The sequence below is a fragment of the Salmo salar genome, chromosome ssa12 (assembly GCF_905237065.1).
Source record: "Salmo salar chromosome ssa12, Ssal_v3.1, whole genome shotgun sequence".
Taxonomy (NCBI): domain Eukaryota; kingdom Metazoa; phylum Chordata; class Actinopteri; order Salmoniformes; family Salmonidae; genus Salmo; species Salmo salar.
In genome coordinates this window covers 24,668,463-24,687,228 of record NC_059453.1, presented here as the reverse complement: position 1 = coordinate 24,687,228, position 18,766 = coordinate 24,668,463, and the positions used below count along the sequence as shown (strand labels likewise).

The following is an 18,766-nucleotide window of genomic DNA, read 5'->3' as shown; positions in this document are numbered from 1 at the left end:
ACAGCAGAGAGTGGCAGTGGTGTGGAGGGGCAATGCAAATAGTCTGGGTAGCCATTTGACTTGATGTTCAGGAGTCTTGGGGGTAGAAGCTGTTTAGAAGCCTCTTGGACCTAGACTTGGCGAGTCGGTACCGCTTGCCGTGCGGTAGCAGAGGGAACAGTCTATGACTAGGGTGGCTGGAGTCTTTGACAATTTTTAGGGCCTTCCTCTGATACCGCCTGGTATAGAGGTCCTGGATGGCAGAAAGCTTGGCCCCAGTGATGTACTGGGCCGTTCGCACTATCCTCTGTAGTGCCTTGCGGTCGGAGGCTGAGCAGTTGCCATACCAGGCAGTGATGCAACCAGTCAGGATGCTCTCGATGGTGCAGCTGTAGAACCTTTTGAGGATCTGAGGACCCATGCCAAATCTTGTCAGTCTCCTGAGGGGGAATAGGTTTTGTTGTGCCCGCTTCACGACTGTCTTGGTTTGCGTGGACCATGTTAGTTTGTTGGGGATGTGGACACCAAGGAACTTGAAGCTCTCAACCTGCTCCACTACAGCCTCGTCGATGAGAATGGGGGCGTGCTTGGTCCTCTTTTTCCTGTAGTCAACAATCATCTCCTTTGTCTTGGTTGTTGTCCTGGCACCACATGGCCAGGTTTCTTACCTCCTCCCTATAGGCTGTCTCGTTGTTGTCGGTGATCAGGCTTACCACTGTTGTGTCATCTGCAAATTGAATGATGGTGTTGGAGTCATGCCTGGCCGTGCAGTCATGAGTGAACAGGGAGTACAGGAGGGGGCTGAGCACGCACCCCTGAGGGGCCCCTGTGTTGAGGATCAGCATGGCGGATGTGTTGTACCTACCCATACCACCTGGGGGCGGCCCGTCAGGAAGTCCAGGATCCAGTTGCAGAGGGAGGTGTTTAGTCCCAGGGTCCTTAGCTTATTGATGAGCTTTGCGGGCACTATGGTGTTGAACACTGAGCTGTAGTCGATGAATAGCATTCTCACATAGGTGTTCCTTTTGTCCAGGTGGGAAAGGGCAGTGTGGAGTGCAATAGAGATTGCATCGTCTGTGGATCTGTCGGGGCGGTATGCAAATTGGAGTGGGTCTGGGGTTTCTGGGATAATGGTGTTGATGTGAGCCATGAACAGCCTTTCAAAGCACTTCATGGCTACAAACGTGAGTGCTACAGGTCGGTAGTCATTTAGGCAGGTTACCTTAATGCTCTTGGGCACAGGCACATGATGTCACGCTGAGCTTGTGGGTCATGCTTGTTGAATGCCAGTAATGCCCACTGACACGGACATCACAAAGTCAACACAAACACACACACACACACACACACACACACACACACACACACACACACACACACACACACACACACACACACACACACACACACACAGTCAAAACAGCTTTCAAACTGCTTTCCCACCAGTGCACTGAAGCGGGGGGAGATTGGTAGAATTCACCAAAGCCCCTCTCTCTGTCAGTCTCTCACACAAACCTTCCCTCATCCCCCCTCCTCTCTGTCCCCTGCCTGGGCCTTTGTTGTTGTTGGGGGGAGGGCTCCCTGGTTCTATGCATTGTACCCCCTACTCCTCACACATTAACATGAACACACAAACCCCACACACATCCCCCACACACACACACACACATCTCCTCTATATGTCAGCTGGAGTAGCCTTCCTGTAAAGTGAACAATAACCACACTATGGCTTCTTTTAAAGGGGACTTGATGATGTCGTAGGGAGATTATCTCTCCTCCTCCTCCTCTTCATCCTTCTCTCATTCTCCCACTGTCACATCGCACCGTGGTGAATGGAATGGCCATGGCTGTGCGGTTCAATCACTGTCAAGTAGCAGAGAAGAAGAAAAGAGGTTCCTCCTGTGTGAAATTTCACGATTCACAATTGATTAAGTAGCGGTGTCATTTCACGGCCAGGCCTGTTCCACAGAGAGAGACAAGATGGTTCTATGGTGCCCTTGGTGAGATACGACTCGGGTCATGTGACGAGGGTCTATTCAGAGCTGCTTCGATGTGAAGGGCCACTGGTTTTATGAGAAAGAGAGAGAGAGAGAGAGAGAGTAGGGGGAACATTAGGGGTGAATTGAACGTCTCTTCTCGTGGTCTTTTAAGGGTCCTTTATGCCCCTTGAGAGATAGAGACACATGATTTGATGCCAGACTGATTCATTTTCACTATGACATATGGTAAGTCCCATGGTTCATTGAAAGAGGGGGAGGTAGAAGGTTTATGGAGAATAGAGTGATATTTTACTCTATGTACAGTATGGGGAAACAGTGGACTCTCTGGTCCAGGATTGTTGTCGTCACTGGCCAGGCCTGGTATGGAGGCTGGATGTCTGACCCCAGTCTCTGTCCTATGTGTCCCTCTGGGTGGCCCCTGGGTGACCCCATGTGTTTGTCTGTGGCCGAAGGGTGGCTGGCCGCCACTGTCACCTCTATACTGTCACCTTCTCCCTCTGGCCTGGGGATGTGTGAGGCTGGCACTGCATGGAGGAGAGAGAAGGCTGGGTGTGTGTATGTGGGAGGTGGGATGTGTGTGTGTGTGTGTGTGTGTGTGTGTGTGTGTGTGTGTGTGTGTGTGTGTGTGTGTGTGTGTGTGTGTGTGTGTGTGTGTGTGTGTGTGTGTGTGTGTGTGTGTGTGTGTGTGTGTGTTTGTTTGTGTGTTTGTGTTGTAATCCGGCCATGTAAACTGCTCTGATATAGACTTCGCTTATTGAGAAGGCAACATAATGAGACAGAGGAAGTCTTGAATCCTGCCTACCTCCCTTCATTTTGTAACATTTATTTGACTTCATTGAAGTGCTAACTACATCCAATATTACCGTGTTAAATAGAATGGCTCATTCAGGGTGTTTTTCAACTCCATGAAATAAAATGAACCAAAATGTCATTTCTATGAATCACAGGCAATTTTCACATCACCAAGTCACTTTCAATTCAATTTCCTCAACTGTCTGGGGGAGCTGAAATATAATTGACCCCAATGTAATATCCTCTGTAAATACTGCTGCACATGACTTATACATATGATACAGTCTGGAGTACATGACGGCTACAGTCTTTAGTGGCTGCAGACATATTCAGCTGTAGATTGCTATAGGACTAATACATGTTATGTACAGTCTGAGGGGACATTTCCAGCTGTAGACTGGAGATTGCCCAGGGACAAGTGAACTCCCAGAGAGCTCCAGAATACCCCCGATACGTCCCAAATTGCACCCTATTCCATATGTAGTGTACTAGGGAGCCATTTGGGATGCAGACCCTTGTCTTTCATTTTCACTCTAGTAAACCTGCTTAAGGAAATCTCTTTAAGTAGGAGCTACCCCATAAGAAATCATATTAATATCTCTACTTCCTATCTGTACTGCAAATCAGCCTCTCCACACTGGTTCCTCCTGTTTCTCAATGGGGCTTTTTCATATATATATATATATATATATATACTGCTCAAAAAAATAAAGGGAACACTTAAACAACACAATGTAACTCCAAGTCAATCACACTTCTGTGAAATCAAACTGTCCACTTAGGAAGCGACACTGATTGACAATAAATTTCACATGCTGTTGTGCAAATGGAATAGACAACAGGTGGAAATTATAGGCAATTATCAAGACACCCCCAATAAAGGAGTGGTTCTGCAGGTGGTAACCACTGACCACTTCTCAGTTCCTATGCTTCCTGGCTGATGTTTTGGTCACTTTTGAATGTTGGCGGTGCTTTCACTCTAGTGGTAGCATGAGACGGAGTCTACAACCCACACAAGTGGCTCAAGTAGTGCAGCTCATCCAGGATGGTACATCAATGCGAGCTCTGACAAGAAGGTTTGCTGTGTCTGTCAGCGTAGTGTCCAGAGCATGGAGGCGCTACCAGGAGACAGGCCAGTACATCAGGAGACGTGGAGGAGGCCGTAGGAGGGCAACAACCCAGCAGCAGGACCGCTACCTCTGCCTTTGTGCAAGGAGGAGCACTGCCACAGCCCTGCAAAATGACCTCCGGCAGGCCACAAATGTGCATGTGTCTGCTCAAATGGTCAGAAACAGACTCCATGAGGGTGGTATGAGGGCCCGACGTCCACAGGTGGGGGTTGTGCTTACAGCCCAACACCGTGCAGGACGTTTGGCATTTGCCAGAGAACACCAAGATTGGCAAATTCGCCACTGGCGCCCTGTGCTCTTCACAGATGAAAGCAGGTTCACACTGAGCACATGTGACAGACGTGACAGAGTCTGGAGACGCCGTGGAGAACGTTCTGCTCCCTGCAACATCCTCCAGCATGACCAGTTTGGCGGTGGGTCAGTCATGGTGTGGGGTGGCATTTCTTTGGGGGGCCGCACAGCCCTCCATGTGCTCGCCAGAGGTAGCCTGACTGCCATTAGGTACCGAGATGAGATCCTCAGACCCCTTGTGAGACCATATGCTGGTGCAGATGGCCCTGGGTTCCTCCTAATGCAAGACAATGCTAGACCTCATGTGGCTGGAGTGTGTCAGCAGTTCCTGCAAGAGGAAGGCATTGATGCTATGGACTGGCCCGCCCGTTCCCCAGACCTGAATCCAATTGAGCACATCTGGGACATCATGTCTCGCTCCATCCACCAACGCCACGTTGCACCACAGACTGTCCAGGAGTTGGCGGATGCTTTAGTCCAGGTCTGGGAAGAGATCCCTCAGGAGACCATCCGCCACCTCATCAGGAGCATGCCCAGGCGTTGTAGGGAGGTCATACAGGCACGTGGAGGCCACACACACTACTGAGCCTAATTTTGACTTGTTTTAAGGACATTACATCAAAGTTGGATCAGCCTGTAGTGTGGTTTTCCACTTTAATTTTGACTGTGACTCCAAATCCAGACCTCCATGGGTTGATAAATTGGATTTCCATTGATTATTTTTGTGTGATTTTGTTGTCAGCACATTCAACTATGTAAAGAAAAAAGTATTTAATAAGATTATTTCATTCATTCAGATCTAGGATGTGTTATTTTAGTGTTCCCTTTATTTTTTTGAGCAGTGTATATATATATATGTATATATTTTTTTTTATATATATCTTTTTATATTGACATTTTTGTTATAAAGTGTGTGGAAAGTGTTTGGTTTTTAAAGGAAGTGGATTGATTTTTCTCTATGTATCTTTTTTGAGGAAGTTTTAGTTGATAGTTCCAGATTCTGGGTTTTTGGACTGAGATGTTTAGTTTGCCCAGTTTGGAGGCTACATTACGGCCACATAATTGACATATGAAAATGTCCCAACACCAGACGTTGAAAATGTCCGAATTTTTAACATTAATTTCCGGAATTACAGTAGCCTTTGAAGTTGGGCTATTTTAAATCCCCAAATTAGCTGAAAAAGCTTTTCTGCGAAGTTCAGTTGGTATTTTTGAGAAGCAACTAGTTACTTCTTTGCATTCTAGATAGAAGGGGAGCGTGGAAAGACTTGTCCACTTGAAGTTGCCCTTAAGAGCTATGTTGTTTAGTTGAATACAGGCTACTTTGTAATGGATGTGTTTTCTGTGGTAAACATCTCTCTTTGCAAAGAGAGAAGCCAGTCTCGAGGACCATTTCCTTTCCATGAGTGTTTCTGATATTGCTGCGTATTTTTCACAGTCACAAGATTAGTGGCATAACGCCTCACATTTTACAGTACCACACACACTCTATCTGAAAGGTTTTTATTGACGTGTGTGTGTGTGTGTGTGTGTGTGTGTGTGTGTGTGTGTGTGTGTGTGTGTGTGTGTGTGTGTGTGTGTGTGTGCCGCGCATACCAAAGACTCTCGCAGCTCATTCAGCATGGCTACACACACACACACACACACACACACAATGCATGTGACCAGCATTCCTTCAGCCGAAGCCATGAAAGAGAGAGAGAATAGAAATAGGCAGAGGGAGGGAGGGAGGGAGGGAGGGGAGGGAGGGAGGGAGGGAGGGAGGGAGGGAGGGAGGGAGGGAGGGAGGGAGGGAGGGAGGGAGGGAGGGAGGAGGGGTGGGCACGCCGTAATGTTCCGGAAAAACAATGTTCAGGTATGAGTTAAAAGCACATTGTTAAATGTTGAAAGCACTTTAAGCATCTACTAAAAGACACAGCTCTTATCCTATTAACCAAGGTTGATACCTCTTGCAACATACTCAGTGTGCTCTAAGTCACAGGAGGTTGGTGGCACCTTAATTGGGAGGACGGGCTCGTGGTAATGGCCGGAGCGGAATAAGTGGAATGGTATCAAATACAGCCAACACATGGTTTCCAGGTTTTGATACCATTCGCTCCGTTCCAGCCATTAATATCAACAGTCCTCCCCTCAGCAGCCTCCTGTGCTCTAAGTATACTCTAAGTATACAAATGAATACATGTGCGTTGAGGTAAGAAGTAATGCGGCTTAAACAGTTGATATGAGACATATTGCAGCTTGAAGCAGACCTGGGTTCAAATACTATACCCAGGTCTGCAGCCGTGTTCTTGTAGTGTTTGTAGCCAGTGTCTGTGGTTCGTAACAGGAAGCGGGCTGGCACAGGGATCAGCGCTTTTTAAATCTAGGTAATTATGAAAGAGCTTTAACGACACAGCAGGGGATCCTGACTGATGACTGAGGCTGCCCCACAGAGTGCCTGATCACCTCGACCAGCTAAACACATGATGAATGATCCAGCAGCACGTGTCATGTGTGGCCTGCTAACCTACAGCAGGCCAGTTTGATTAGTCATGTCTGACGAGGCAGATAGGCAGGAGACTGTTGTGTGAACTGATTTGAGATGATAATTTACCAAAGATGGTGGATAAATGAAGATGTCCCACTCAGGCCGTTTACCAATCTTAGAAAATGGTCAGTTCCGGACTGGTCTGCTTAACGGGGTGGCTTTCCCATAGGCACCAATGCATTAGCAGCTGGGTCTGGTCTGTTTAGTTCATTGGCTGTATATGAACCAGAATAGATTAGCGCGTGGGATGTCTCTCTTGCTCTTCCGTCTCTGGGTTTACTTCTGGAGCTCCATGTTCTCATTCTTTAGTGTCACCTCATAGTTGATGTTTCAGTATCCCAACCTTACAAACAGAGGCTTACTTTGTAGCTAGTGTATTACAAATTGTAATGTAAGTGCTGCTGATTTTCATCAGTACAGGAACGCTTATTACTGAATGTTTCCCCCATTACTGACCAGCTCTCCTCATTACCCAGAGGGCCAGTTCCATCATAGCCTTGCAGAGAGATAGAGATAGAAACAGCTGTAGTTAACCGATAGATGGAGTGTGTGTGTGTGTGTGTGTGTGTGTGTGTGTGTGTGTGTGTGTGTGTGTGTGTGTGTGTGTGTGTGTGTGTGTGTGTGTGTGTGTGTGTGTGTGTGTGTGTGTGTGTGTGTGCGTGTGTGTGTGCAGTGTGAGAGAGAACGATTTGTCAGATAGCAGTTGATTGAGTGTGTATGGGAGCCACAGCTCATCTGAGTTGGCCCCATGTGGGAGAAATAGCCAGTAAAACGAGGGCCAGATTTAAAGTGATGTGTTCAGTGCTGCTGCTAAGGTTCACCAGGGGACCAGTACAGTAAATGACAATAGGGATGGAGGATGGAGGGAAGGAGGGAGGGAAGGATAGTGCCAGTGTGCAGGTAGAATTTGAGAAATGAACAGATTTCCCCCCTGGAGTAAGAGATGAGGGGAGGAGGAGAGGGAGAGTGGGTATGCCTGAGCAGCTGTGGTGTGAGAGATATGAAGTTGAAAGGAGATTGGGGAATGGAGAGAGAGGGGGTGGGGAGCAGGCCAGATGAAGTATCTCCCTCTCTCCCCTGTGGTAAAGGAAATGGGGGAAATGGAATGAGCCGGTATGATGTGTACAGTATGACAAATGGACCAAACCATCCCTTGTAGGTGGGGGTGGTTCAGTCAGAGTTTCAGCCTCAGTCCCTCACTCCATTGCCCCAGCCCTGCTACCTGCAATGATGGATAGCCCGAACGTTTACCCTTTTACCTGCTTGTATTCTCTCTAGCTGAGCGATTGGGGCCGAGAGGGGCGAGGGGGTTGAGAAGGGGGTTTAGTAAGCGACCGCGTGTCAGGCGAACCGGGCTTGGCCTCCCCAAAGCATGCTGTGTAGGATAAGACAGATTCCCCCTAGCGATCGATAACCAAGCACACACACACACACACGCGCACACACCCTAATGGCCTAGCTTCCTAGCCTCACCATCCCTGGGCTATTAATTGTCCATTTCCCCATCTTTTCCTCTCTAAGAGCCCCCTGCTCTGTCCCTACAGATTTAAACACAGACTGAGATTAAAGAGAGAGAAGTCCTTTAAACGCAGGAGAGAGAGAGCAAGAGAGAGAGAGAGAGAGAGAGAGCCAGAGAGAGAGAGAGAGAGCCAGAGAGAGAGAGAGAGAGCCAGAGAGAGAGAGAGCCAGAGAGAGAGAGAGAGCGAGAGCCAGAGAGCCAGAGAGAGAGAGCCAGAGAGAGAGAGAGCCAGAGAGAGAGAGCCAGAGAGAGAGAGAGAGAGCCAGAGAGAGAGAGAGAGAGCCAGAGAGAGAGAGAGAGAGAGAGAGAGAGAGAGAGAGAGCCAGAGAGAGAGAGAGAGAGAGAGCAAATGAAGGGCAGTAGAAAGAGAGAGAGGAAAGAAACTAGGGATCAGGAGAGAGAGGGAGAGGAATCGGAAGGAGACAGAGAGATAGAGAGAATAACAGAGGAACAGAAGTATTTATTTCTCCACATGTGAATCATATTCACCCTCGGTTTCATTATACAACATGTTTGTTATACTTTTGAATGCAGAAATGCCTTATTAAATCCACTGATTCGCAGATCAGAGAACAATCCTGTTGATTTAGCCAGAGGCCTGCTGTGCTGCTGGGCTCAACACTTTTCTCTTTCAAATAGAGACAGTTAAAAGATGAAGACAACAGATTTAATGCGTTTGGATTTGGGCTTTCCTGCGATTCCAACCGTGTCCCTTCTTCTCATGTCTCTCACGGCCCACGCAAAGCCAGGGATATCTGCTACTCCAGGGCAAACATGTGCTCTTTTTAACTCTACTCCTCTCTCTTTCTATTTTCTCTCTCTCTCTCTCTCTCTCTCTCTCTCTCTCTCTCTCTCTCTCTCTCTCTCTCTCTCTCTCTCTCTCTCTCTCTCTCTCTCCTACCCCTGCACTCTTAAACGCCCTAAAACATCCTATGACTAGCGTACTTTGGATTAGCCCCTAGAAGCGGTCTCTTTGAATTTGGGCGAGTGGGATATTTTAGGGTGATCGGTAGTGTAAGGCAGCTGTTACATGAAGGATTAACAGCTTCTAACGTGTATTAGCTCAGCCTGTATAACACAGCAGCTGTGAACCGCCACACACACACACACACACACACAGAGGAGAAGAGAGGAGGTGACCCAGTTGTGGCAGCAGGTGGGTTGGAGGTGATTTGAATGAGGTTGAGGTTTAAGAGAATCAGTGGGTGTAATGAAGAAGGTACTTCAGCTATTTGCACATTGTTGCAACACTGCACGGTACGTAGTCAAACTTTTATGAGTGTAATGTTTACTGTTCATTTCTGATTGTTTATTTTCCCTTCTTTATTTCATTTTTTTTTTGTGGATTGTCTATTTCACTTGCTTGGCAACGTAAACACGTTTCCCATGCATATAAAGCCAATTGAATTGAGAGATTGTTAAAACACTGTACACAGCTGTACTTTTGTGAGGGAAATGTTTACTGTTCAGTTACATTTTCAGGGTTTTTGTTTTGTTGCTGTTTCTTCTCATTTTTCTTTATCGTTTATTCCACTTGCTTTGGCAATGTAAACATGTATTTCCCATGCCAATAAAGACCATTTTAATTGAATTGAATTGAATTGAATTGAATTGAATTGAATTGAGAGAGAGAGAGAACTGACAGTGAGAATGTTATGCAAACGATTAGGAAGATCTATCATAAATCTCACAAAAATGCCCGCCCTTCCCCTCTCTCCACCCCCCTACCCCTCTCTCTCCCTCCCTCCCTCCTCTTCTGTCTGCCTACTTGTCTCTGTCTCAGTCTTCCACCTCTGTAATAGGCTCAGACACAAGGTGTTTGCAGAGAGAAGAGGTTGATGTGCTGATAACAGGCTGGCTTTAGGGGAGAGAAATGCATTACCATACCGAGCAGTGCGCCTCTCTCGGTCTCTCCTTTTCACCTCTCTCTTTTTCTCTCACGCTCTTTCTCTCTCTCTCGCTCGACATCTTGCTTTTCTCGCTCCTTGCTCCCTCTCTTCTCTCTCTCTATCCTTTTCACTGCTCTTCTCTCTCTCATTTGCTCGCTTTCACTCATTCTCTGCCTGAATCTCCAGCTCTGTGAATGTCTTGCTCTCCATTTCTCTCTCTCTCTCTCTCTCTCTCTCTCTCTCTCTCTCTCTCTCTCTCTCTCTCTCTGTCACCCCTCTCTCTCTTTCTATCACCTCACTCTCTCGCTCTCTCTCTTTCTATCACCTCTCTCTCTCTCTCTCTCTCTGTCACCCCTCTCTCTCTTTCTATCACCTTTCTCTCACTCGCTCTCTCTATCCTCTCTCTCTCTATCCTCTCTCTCTCTCTATCCTCTCTCTATCCTCTCTCTCTCTCTGTCACCCCTCTCTCTTTCTATCACCTCACTCTCTTGCTCTCTCTCACTCTCTCTCTATCCTCTCTCTCTATCCTCTCTCTATCCTCTCTCTCTCTCTATCACATCTCTCTCTCTCTCACCTCTCTCTCGCTCTCTCTCACCTCTCTCTCTATTAGCTGTGACTGTAAACAGAGAGACACATCAAGTGCCTCAGCTTGTACTGGAGCTCTATATCCTCTCCCACCGCCGTTGTTCCTTGCCCTTCCTCTCTGACACACACACACACACACACACACACACACACACACACACACACACACACACACACATTTCCTCTCCTCTCTCGCTCTCCGCCTGTCTAGCGAAGTGTGTGTGTTTCACGGTGTCTCAGCCAGGTAGGCAGAGGAAGCTCTCTCGCCTGTCCCATTTGATGCGTCGGGGAACATTTCAGTGAAGCGAGTGCTTCCGAGGTGCGGCAGAACTCTCCCGCATGTCAACCCTCTCCTCTCCTTGTCATCCCCCTCTCACACTCTCCATCCCTCCCTCTCTCTCGGCTTGTTCTGGTGGAAAGATGGGGAAATTGTACATTCAGATCTTGGCTCAAAGCACACAAACAGGGGCTGCAAACACACACACACCCGGCGGCGACACACACTGCCTCCTTTTCACACGCCACACTATTGTAATTCCATAATCATCACGTGGCTCCGGAGAATGTCGAATCAGAGAATACGTGTGTACCCTGAATGCTTACACACACGCACACACACACACACACACACACACACACACACACACACACACACACACACACACACACACACACACACACACACAAACACCAACACACACGACACACACACATACACACACACCACACACAAACAAAATCACATTCCGGTGCTTTATCCCCCTTGGTAATCTGTTTACGGGGTGACAGGTACGTCAGGGGAGAAGTTCATTGAAATCGGTACTAATCTGTTGATGACACGCACACAGCCACAGAAAGTAGTCCTCGTCCCCGTCGTCACCGTGGCGATAGGCCCAGTCAGCCAGTCAGGTTGCACCTTGTTGTGTTGTGGCAGGGAGCGGAGGGAGTCAATAAGTTAATGCTACTTAATTTCATGCCTCTTGGTTCTGTTAAGCTGCTTGGTGTGTGTGGCGTGTTGATTGGTAATCTGACATTTGATATGTGCCTCACTGACTCACTCACCACAGATCTGGTTCTGCTTGTTTGTGCCCCCTATCCCCTCCCCCCTCTTCTCTCATTATCTATCCTTCTCTTTCCTCCCCCTTTCTTCCCATCTTCTCCTTTCCTTCTTTCTCTCTCCCTCTTTCCCCTCCTTCTCTCTCTCCTTCCCCCTTTCCTCCGCCTTTCCTCCACCTCTATCCCTTTCCTCCTATCTTTCCTTCTCCTCTTTCCTCCCCCTCCTCATTCCCCCTTCTCTCTCCTTTACTCCATTCTTCCCTTCTCCCATCATTGTAAATAAGAATTAGTTCCTAACCAAATTACGTTCAAATAAAAACCAACAACAATTAAACTAATCTGCTCTCTCCCTTTCCTGTTCTCACAGGATGGCTACTATTCCCACCGCCCCAAGGAGAAAGTCAGAGTGGACAGCAACAATGAGAACTCTGTGCCCAAAGACTTTGAGAACATAGACAATAGTAACTTTGGCGCCCGTTCGCAGCCCCAGCGCCAGCCCCCAGGGGGCGCTAACAGTAACAAACACAGGGAGAGGCTGCAGGAGAAGGCCCATGCCGAACAGGCAACCTGGAAGGATAACGCTCCGATTCTCAGCCGGAGCTCCAACGAGGTCCTCCAGTATGGACGAGCCGTAGCCCAGAATGGCTCACTTCCTGTGGGCCCGAAAGCGGTTGGAGCCGGGGTGGGCTCCAGGAACCACCACAGCCGCTCTTCACAGCCACAGAGCCAGGATCAGGCTCAGACTTACCCCCAGTCGCAGTCCCACCCCCAGACTCAACATAGACACCAACACCCGCATCAGACCAGGAAGCAGGCGACTGCGGCTCCATTGGAGGTCGTTTACGACCAGCCGCCTAAGTGTGAGATCAGTGGAAAGGAAGCCATTTCGGCTCTGTCCAGAGCCAAGACCAAGGAGTGCCGGCAGCAGATAGCTGAAGTGTACTGCAGACACAAGGAGGGTCAACTGATGCCTGAGAAGGTCACCCGCTACTGTCCCATAGAGGGTGAGTTAATATATATACTGTTACTGTACCATAGAGGGTGAGTTAATATATACACTGTTACTGTAACATAGAGGGTGAGTTAATATATATATAATGTTACTGTACCATAGAGGGTGAGTTAATATATATAATGTTACTGTAACATAGAGGGTGAGTTAATATATATAATATTACTAATGTTACTGTACCATAGAGGGTGAGTTAATATATATAATGTTACTGTCCCATAGAGGGTGAGTTAATATATATACTGTTACTAATGTTACTGTACCATAGAGGGTGAGTTAATATATATACTGTTACTGTACCATAGAGGGTGAGTTAATATATATAATGTTACTGTAACATAGAGGGTGAGTTAATATATATATAATGTTACTGTACCATAGAGGGTGAGTTAATATATATAATGTTACTGTAACATAGAGGGTGAGTTAATATATATAATATTACTAATGTTACTGTACCATAGAGGGTGAGTTAATATATATACTGTTACTAATGTTACTGTAACATAGAGGGTGAGTTAATAGATATAATGTTACTGTAACATAGAGGGTGAGTTAATATATATAATGTTACTAATGTTACTGTACCATAGAGGGTGAGTTAATATATATAATGTTACTGTAACATAGAGGGTGAGTTAAAATATATAATGTTACTGTACCATAGAGGGTGAGTTAATAGATATACTGTTACTAATGTTACTGTACCATAGAGGGTGAGTTAATAGATATACTGTTACTAATGTTACTGTACCATAGAGGGTGAGTTAATATATATACTGTTACTAATGTTACTGTAACATAGAGGGTGAGTTAATATATACACTGTTACTGTAACATAGAGGGTGAGTTAATATATATATACTGTTACTGTACCATAGAGGGTGAGTTAATAGATATACTGTTACTAATGTTACTGTAACATAGAGGGTGAGTTAATATATATAATGTTACTGTAACGTAGAGGGTGAGTTAATATATATACTGTTACTGTCCCATAGAGGGTGAGTTAATATATATACTGTTACTGTCCCATAGAGGGTGAGTTAATAGATATACTGTTACTAATGTTACTGTACCATAGAGGGTGAGTTAATATATATACTGTTACTGTCCCATAGAGGGTGAGTTAATATATATACTGTTACGAATGTTACTGTGCCATAGAGGGTGAGTTAATATATATACTGTTACGAATGTTACTGTGCCATAGAGGGTGAGTTAATATATATACTGTTACTGTACCATAAAAGGTGAGTTAATATATATACTGTTACTGTACCATAGAGGGTGAGTTAATATATATACTGTTACTGTAACATAGAGGGTGAGTTAATATATATAATGTTACTAATGTTACTGTACCATAGAGGGTGAGTTAATATATATAATGTTACTGTAACATAGAGGGTGAGTTAATAGATATACTGTTACTAATGTTACTGTACCATAGAGGGGGAGTTAATAGATATACTGTTACTAATGTTACTGTAACATAGAGGGGGAGTTAATAGATATACTGTTACTAATGTTACTGTAACATAGAGGGGGAGTTAATAGATATACTGTTACTAATGTTACTGTACCATAGAGGGTGAGTTAATATATATACTGTTACTCATGTTACTGTACCATAGAGGGTGAGTTAATAGATATACTGTTACTAATGTTACTGTAACATAGAGGGTGAGTTAATAGATATACTGTTACTAATGTTACTGTCCCATAGAGGGTGAGTTAATATATATACTGTTACTGTACCATAAAAGGTGAGTTAATATATATACTGTTACTGTACCATAAAAGGTGAGTTAATATATATACTGTTACTGTACAATAAAAGGTGAGTTAATATATATACTGTTACTGTACCATAGAGGGTGAGTTAATAGATATACTGTTACTGTACCATAAAAGGTGAGTTAATATATATACTGTTACTAATGTTACTGTCCCATAGAGGGTGAGTTAATATATATACGGTTACTGTACCATAGAAGGTGAGTTAATATATATACTGTTACTAATGTTACTGTACCATAGAGGGTGAGTTAATATATATACTGTTACTAATGTTACTGTACCATAGAGGGTGAGTTAATATATATACTGTTACTAATGTTACTGTACCATAGAGGGTGAGTTAATATATATATACTGTTACTGTACCATAGAGGGTGAGTTAATATATATACTGTTACTGTACCATAGAGGGTGAGTTAATATATATACTGTTACTGTACCATAAAAGGTGAGTTAATATATATACTGTTACTAATGTTACTGTACCATAGAGGGTGAGTTAATATATATACTGTTACTGTACCATAAAAGGTGAGTTAATATATATACTGTTACTAATGTTACTGTCCCATAGAGGGTGAGTTAATAGATATACTGTTACTAATGTTACTGTACCATAGAGGGTGAGTTAATATATATACTGTTACTGTACCATAAAAGGTGAGTTAATATATATACTGTTACTGTACCATAGAGGGTGAGTTAATATATATACTGTTACTGTACCATAAAAGGTGAGATAATATATATACTGTTACTAATGTTACTGTCCCATAGAGGGTGAGTTAATAGATATACTGTTACTAATGTTACTGTAACATAGAGGGTGAGTTAATATATATAATGTTACTGTACCATAGAGGGTGAGTTAATAGATATACTGTTACTGTCCCACAGAGGGTGAGTTAATATATATAATGTTACTAATGTTACTGTACCATAGAGGGTGAGTTAATATATATATTCTGTTACTAATGTTACTGTACCATAGCAGGTTAGTTAATATATATAATGTTACTGTACCATAGAGGGTGAGTTAATATATATACTGTTACTGTACCATAGAGGGTGAGTTAATATATATATTCTGTTACTAATGTTACTGTACCATAGCGGGTTAGTTAATATATATACTGTTACTGTCCCATAGAGGGGGAGTTAATAGATATACTGTTACTAATGTTACTGTACCATAGAGGGGGAGTTAATAGATATACTGTTACTAATGTTACTGTAACATAGAGGGGGAGTTAATAGATATACTGTTACTAATGTTACTGTAACATAGAGGGGGAGTTAATAGATATACTGTTACTAATGTTACTGTAACATAGAGGGGGAGTTAATAGATATACTGTTACTAATGTTACTGTACCATAGAGGGTGAGTTAATAGATATATACTGTTACTGTCCCATAGAGGGTGAGTTAATAGATATACTGTTACTGTAACGTAGAGGGTGAGTTAATAGATATAATGTTACTGATGTTACTGTACCATAGCGGGTAGAGGTCGACCGATTAATCGGAATGGCTGATTAATTGGGGCCTATTTCAAGTTTTCATAACAATCGGTAATCTGCATTTTTGGACACCGATCATGGCATTAAACGTATCTTATAAAAAACAATCAATCTTAACATAATCACTAGTTAACTACACATGGTTGATGATATTACTAGTTTATCTAGCTTGTCCTGCGTTGCATATAATCGATGCAGTGCCTGTTAATTTATCATTGAATCACAGCCTACTTCGCCAAACGGGTGATTTAACAAGCGCATTCGTGAAAAAAGCACTGTCGTTGCACCAATGTACCTAACCATAAACATCAACGCCTTTATTAAAATCAATACACAAGTATATATTTTTAAACCTGCATATTTAGTTAATATTGCCTGCTAACATGAATTTCTTTTGTCTAGGGAAATTGTGTCACTTCTCTTGCGTTCTGTGCAACAGAGTCAGGGTATACGCAGCTGTTTGGGCCGCCTGGCTCGTTGTGAACTGTGTGAAGACTATTTCTTCCTAACAAAGACAGCCAACTTTGCCAAATGGGGGATGATTTAACAAAAGCACATTTGCGAAAAAAGCACAATCGTTGCATGAATGTACCTAACCATAAACATCAATGCCTTTCTTAAAATCAATACACAGAAGTATATATTTTTAAACCTGCATATTTAGCTAAAAGATATCCAGGTTAGCAGGCAATATTAAAGTAGGGAAATTGTGTCACTTCTCTTGCGTTCAGTGCACGCAGAGTCAGGGTATATGCAGCAGTTTGGGCCGCCTGGCTCGTTACCAACTAATACGGAACGGTTCCGTATTTCACTGAAAGAATAAATGTTTTGTTTTCGAAATGATAGTTTCCGGATTTGACCACATTAATGACCTAAGGCTCGTATTTCTGTGTGTTATTATATTATAATTAAGTCTATGATTTGATAGAGCAGTCTGACTGAGCGGTGGTAGGCAGCAGCAGGCTCATAAGCATTCATTCAAACAGCACTTTACTGCGTTTGCCAGCAGCTCTTCGCAATGCTTCAAGCATTGCGCTGTTTATGACTTCAAGCCAATCAACTCCCGAGATTAGGCTGGCAAAACTAAAGTACCTATTAGAACATCCAATAGTCAAAGGTATATGAAATACAAATGGTATAGAGAGAAATAGTCCTATAATAACTACAACCTAAAACTTGTTACCTGGGAATATTGAAGACTCATGTTAAAAGGAACCATCAGCTTTCATATGTTCTCATGTTCTGAGCAAGGAACTTAAACGTTAGCTTTTTTACATGGCACATATTGCACTTTTACTTTCTTCTCCAACACTTTGTTTTTGCATTATTTAAACCAAATTGAACATGTTTCATTATTTATTTGAGACTAAATTGATTTTATTGATGTATTATATTAAGTTAAATTAAGTGTTCATTGTTCATTCAGTATTGTTGCAATTGTCATTATTACAAAAATATATATAAAAATCGGCCTATTTATCACTATTGGCTTTTTTTGGTCCTCCAATAATCGGTACCGGTATGGGCGTTGAAAAATCATAATCGGTCGACCTCTAATAGAAGGTGAGTTAATAGATATACTGTTACTGTAACATAGAGGGTGAGTACATTGTGTAGAATTGACTGTAGAGATATAGGCCCGGTCCAGAAACAAGCCCTAACTCCTATCCCCTATTGACTGTATAGCTGAAGGAACTGGATAGGTTGAAGCAGTATGATAGTAGTTCCACTTTGCCCTCTTATCAGATCTACAGTAATGCCTAATGCTCTAGGGGGATGTGGGGAAGGGGTTGTTCCTGGATGGGCCAAAGAGTGGGAGAAAACTCTTTGGCCCGTACAGTTGTTTCTGGACTGTGGTCCTTTGTAGCTCAGTTGGTAGATCATGGCATTTGTAAGGCCTGAATTGTGGGTTTGATTCGTAAAATGTATGCACGCGTGACTGTAAGTCACTTTGGATAAACGTGTCTGCTAAATGACATATATTATAGAAAACTATCACTTAACTATGCTCACATTGCAAAGGTTTAGAAGAATTGAGGCTGGTTGGTAGTATGGGGAATGACTGGAGGGCAGGCTGTTCCTGAGTGTGAACAGTTTGGGTATACTGGGTGTGAACAGTTTGGATATACTGGGTGTGAACCGTTTGGGTATACTGGGTGTGAACAGTTTGGGTATACTGGGTGTGAACAGTTTGGGTATACTGGGTGTGAACAGTTTGGATATACTGGGTGTGAACCGTTTGGGTATACTGGATGTGAACAGTTTGGGTATACTGGGTGTGAACAGTTTGGGTATACTGGGTGTGAACAGTTTGGGTATACTGGGTGTGAACCGTTTCGGTATACTGGGTGTGAACAGTTTGGGTATACTGGGTGTGAACAGTTTGGGTATACTGGGTGTGAACAGTTTGGGTATACTGGGTGCGAACAGTTTGGGTATACTGGGTGTGAACCATTTGGGTGTACTGGGTGTGAACCGTTTGGGTGTACTGGGTGTGAACCGTTTGGGTATACTGGGTGTGAACCGTTTGGGTATACTGGGTGTGAACCGTTTGGGTATACTGGGTGTGAACCGTTTGGGTATACTGGGTGTGAACAGTTTGGGTATACTGGGTGTGAACAGTTTGGGTATACTGGGTGTGAACCGTTTGGGTATACTGGG

The 18,766-nt window shown here is 44.0% G+C and overlaps 1 protein-coding gene across 1 annotated transcript in view; it reads left to right on the top strand.

The window, feature by feature from the left end:
- The window catches only part of LOC106564594 (xylosyltransferase 1), a 128,461-nt gene that overhangs the window by 45,696 nt on the left and 63,999 nt on the right, over positions 1-18,766 (top strand). Inside the window, exon 2 of the mRNA XM_045691150.1 lies at positions 12,136-12,772. Within this exon, the coding sequence (XP_045547106.1) occupies positions 12,136-12,772 (637 nt within the window). The remainder of the gene's footprint in view (positions 1-12,135; positions 12,773-18,766) is intronic.